The sequence below is a fragment of the Saccostrea echinata genome, unplaced genomic scaffold (assembly GCF_033153115.1).
Source record: "Saccostrea echinata isolate AGI-Se365-2 ecotype Australia unplaced genomic scaffold, CSIRO_AGI_Sech_v1 ptg000012l, whole genome shotgun sequence".
Classification (NCBI taxonomy): Eukaryota; Metazoa; Mollusca; class Bivalvia; order Ostreida; family Ostreidae; genus Saccostrea; species Saccostrea echinata.
Genome location: NW_026889761.1, coordinates 7,298,355 through 7,301,262, shown reverse-complemented (window position 1 = coordinate 7,301,262; position 2,908 = coordinate 7,298,355). Strand labels below are relative to the sequence as shown.

Below are 2,908 nucleotides of genomic sequence, written 5' to 3'. Positions count from 1 at the left end.
TCAGATGAGACATTTACTCTATTCAGAAATTACTTAAGACAAATGAAAAATAAAAAAAAAAGATATTTACTTCGAAAAAAAGTACTAGAAATTGTCACTATGGTTAACATTAATACATGCATGATTATATTATATATAATGTTTATAGTCGAATTTACGTAAGCCGGTTGGTGTCAGGTAGAAAAAATATTTTATCTGGCGGCCGCCAAATAATTATCTGGGGGCCGCCAGATAAATAACTGGCGGCTGCCAGAAACTTATCTGGCGGCCGCCAGAAAATTTATCTGGCGGCCGTCAGATAAATTTTCTGGCGGTCGCCAGAAGGTTAACTGGCGACCGCCAGATAAATGTGGCGGCCGCCAGATAAAATATTTTTCTACCTGGCACCTACCGGCTTCCGTACGAATTTACATGACAAACATAAAGATTTTTAAAACATTAGTTGGAGCTGATCGAGAATTTACAGGAATGGTCCTTTGAATGTTGCTATAATTCGTCATGCATGGCATTAGGTCGCCCTTTCTCAATTACTTTCCTTAATAGATCTGTGGCATCAGGTTTGAGATTTTCTCCTTCTGTTACTGGAGTGTCTAGAATAGCGTATTTTTTGGTGGCAGTATCAAAGGTGGGCCACTTTGGAAGGTCTTCTGAATTTGGATCACTAGAAAGAAAAAAAAAATAATATAGACATCTTTGAATATTATAGAAGTTAGGTATTTCCTTTTAATAGAAGCATAAAAGAGAAATGTTCAAAAACAGAAATAAATGTAAGATCAAACATATTTTTTTTATTGTCAAAAGCATATGATTTTTTGTTTTTCGAGAGTTTCTAAATGTTGTTACCTACCCCAATCTAACTGAAATCAGACCTCTTAGACCCGCACAGTATACACTCTGCGTACGAGTGTCTACGGCGCGGATCTAAGAAGTCTGATTTTAATAGAATGGTACCTACCCATACTTGGCAAAGTTAGTCCAATACTTAACGACATCTTTAGACAACTTCTCTACAGACTCTAAGTCTTGTTTTTTCAGTATCTCCTCTGGTACATGATCGGAAGTCACGTTAAACATTAAATGCAATTCTTCGCCATGCCCTGCCCCTTTATACCAGTCTGGTAGTTCTGGGATGAAAGGAAAAGGAGATTGTTTTGTGACTAAGTATTGGAATGTTTTAGCTTTATCATTGTTTTTTGCATGAATTTCTAAGATAATGTTGCTAGGTACGATGAACATTGAATCGCCATGGAAGTCGGCAACTCTCATACTCTGCTCATTGTCACCCTCAGAGGTAGTGTAAAACTCGCATATTTCCCGAGTTAGTTCCGGAATATTACCCGCAGCTGTAGTAACAAACGTTGGTGCAAACATTTCACATAAAACGCTTACAGGAACTCGTTCTGATGCGTTGAATTTGAAGTGATCTTGAGTCTCTTCAGATAACATTAAAGGCAACGAATTCCCTTCGGCATCTAGTGTTCCCGACATGTAATCGATACTTCGGAAAAAGCGATAAACCTCGTCGTCCCAAGACTTTGGATATGCCAAATTTTCTTTGATCAAATCGCCATCAACTGATGGAACCAAACTTCCTAATTCAAAACTCATATTAAATTTCTCAAATTCCATCATAGGCACTGCTGCTGTTAAATTTTCTGCCGGTACACCTCGCAGACATCTCAAAGTTTCTGCAATATCCTCCTTACTTGTGCAGTTCGTATTTTTAAGCAACAATTCATTGGTTTGTTTTTCTTCTCGTCTCCTTGAAAGAGAAAAGAACGATACTACTCCACTTTGGGAAATGGCTCTATGAAAAAGTCCTTCGTTTGATGGGATCAATGTCTGGAGACTCACGCTCATGCCACCCGCTGACTCTCCAAATATAGTAACGGATTTAGGATTTCCACCAAAGGCTGCAATATTATTCTGGACCCATCGTAAAGCCTCGATCTGATCCCAAAGTCCGTAATTTCCAGGTGCAAGAGGGTCATGCAATGTTAGAAACCCAAGTAGACCTAATCTATAGTTAAAGGTAACAACGATTACGTCACCTCCTAGAACTAGCTTCTGAGGTTTGTACTGACTAGCTCCACCAATCATAAACCCTCCGCCATGAATCCAAACCATCACAGACAGATTTTTGTCCGTAGTAATTTTTCCAGGTACATATATATTGAGGTAAAGACAATCTTCGTCGTTTTCCAACGAATCAAAACCTGGTAATGGGAATATTACTTGAGTGCACTGTGGAGCATTTACATCTCGAATTCCTTCGACTCCTTCCCATTCTTCAATAGGTTTTGGTTTCTGAAAACGTAGATCACCTAATGGAGGCTGCGCATAAGGAATTTTTACAAATCTGTTCACTTGCCCTTCGTCGTAGAGTTCTTCGTATCCTCTGACCCAGCCAGAGGGAGTCTTGACCTCTACCACATTAATTACATCCGATCCAAACGCAAACATGATTAAGTATGCACCAACACATAGCAAGGGGAGGTGACTCATTTTTTGTTGTAGAACGTCTGGAAAAAAATATAATTGGTGTCATGAAACATTTGCTTTGCAAGCAGTCGAAAGAAATTCTGTATTCTTGTTAGTATATGGCTCGACATAATAAGCTTAATAAATGTGCTATCTCGTGTTAAATTTGTATGATTTCGAAATGGGACTTCAGAGTTACGTGGCTTGTTTGACTTCACCACGAATGTTTTTGAAAACTCATGGTCAATATTTTACTTGTGCTATATTTTTACCATTATCCCCACTAAAAATTACCTGAGTGTGTTTTAAACCTAACTGAAACAAAATATTGTTGTTTATTTTTTTTTTTTTCAAAATGAAAATGATTGCTAGACAAACATTGTCATGAAAATTTTCAATTAACGACCCTCCATACACTTTACACTAA

At 38.0% G+C, this 2,908-nt stretch overlaps 1 protein-coding gene across 1 annotated transcript; it reads right to left on the bottom strand.

Moving 5' to 3' along the window:
• Positions 1-319: 319 nt before the first annotated feature.
• Positions 320-2,516, bottom strand: LOC133185883 (liver carboxylesterase 1-like). Its single transcript, XM_061321173.1, has 2 exons — positions 956-2,516; positions 320-661 (listed from the first exon to the last, which is right to left on the bottom strand). The coding sequence occupies exons 1-2, from the start codon at positions 2,503-2,505 to the stop codon at positions 487-489; spliced, it is 1,725 nt and encodes a 574-aa protein (XP_061177157.1). The 5' UTR covers positions 2,506-2,516; the 3' UTR covers positions 320-486.
• Between the last annotated feature and the right edge of the window lie 392 nt (positions 2,517-2,908).

What these genes read in the sequence shown, in the direction of transcription:
- LOC133185883 (XM_061321173.1), bottom strand. Translation starts at nt 2,505, where the DNA reads ATGAGTCACCTCCCCTTGCTATGTGTTGGTGCATACTTAATCATGTTT. An exon ending in ACTAACTTTGCCAAGTATGG is followed by an intron (nt 662 to 955) that starts GTAGGTACCATT and finishes TTTTCTTTCTAG; the next exon opens with TGATCCAAATTCAGAAGACC.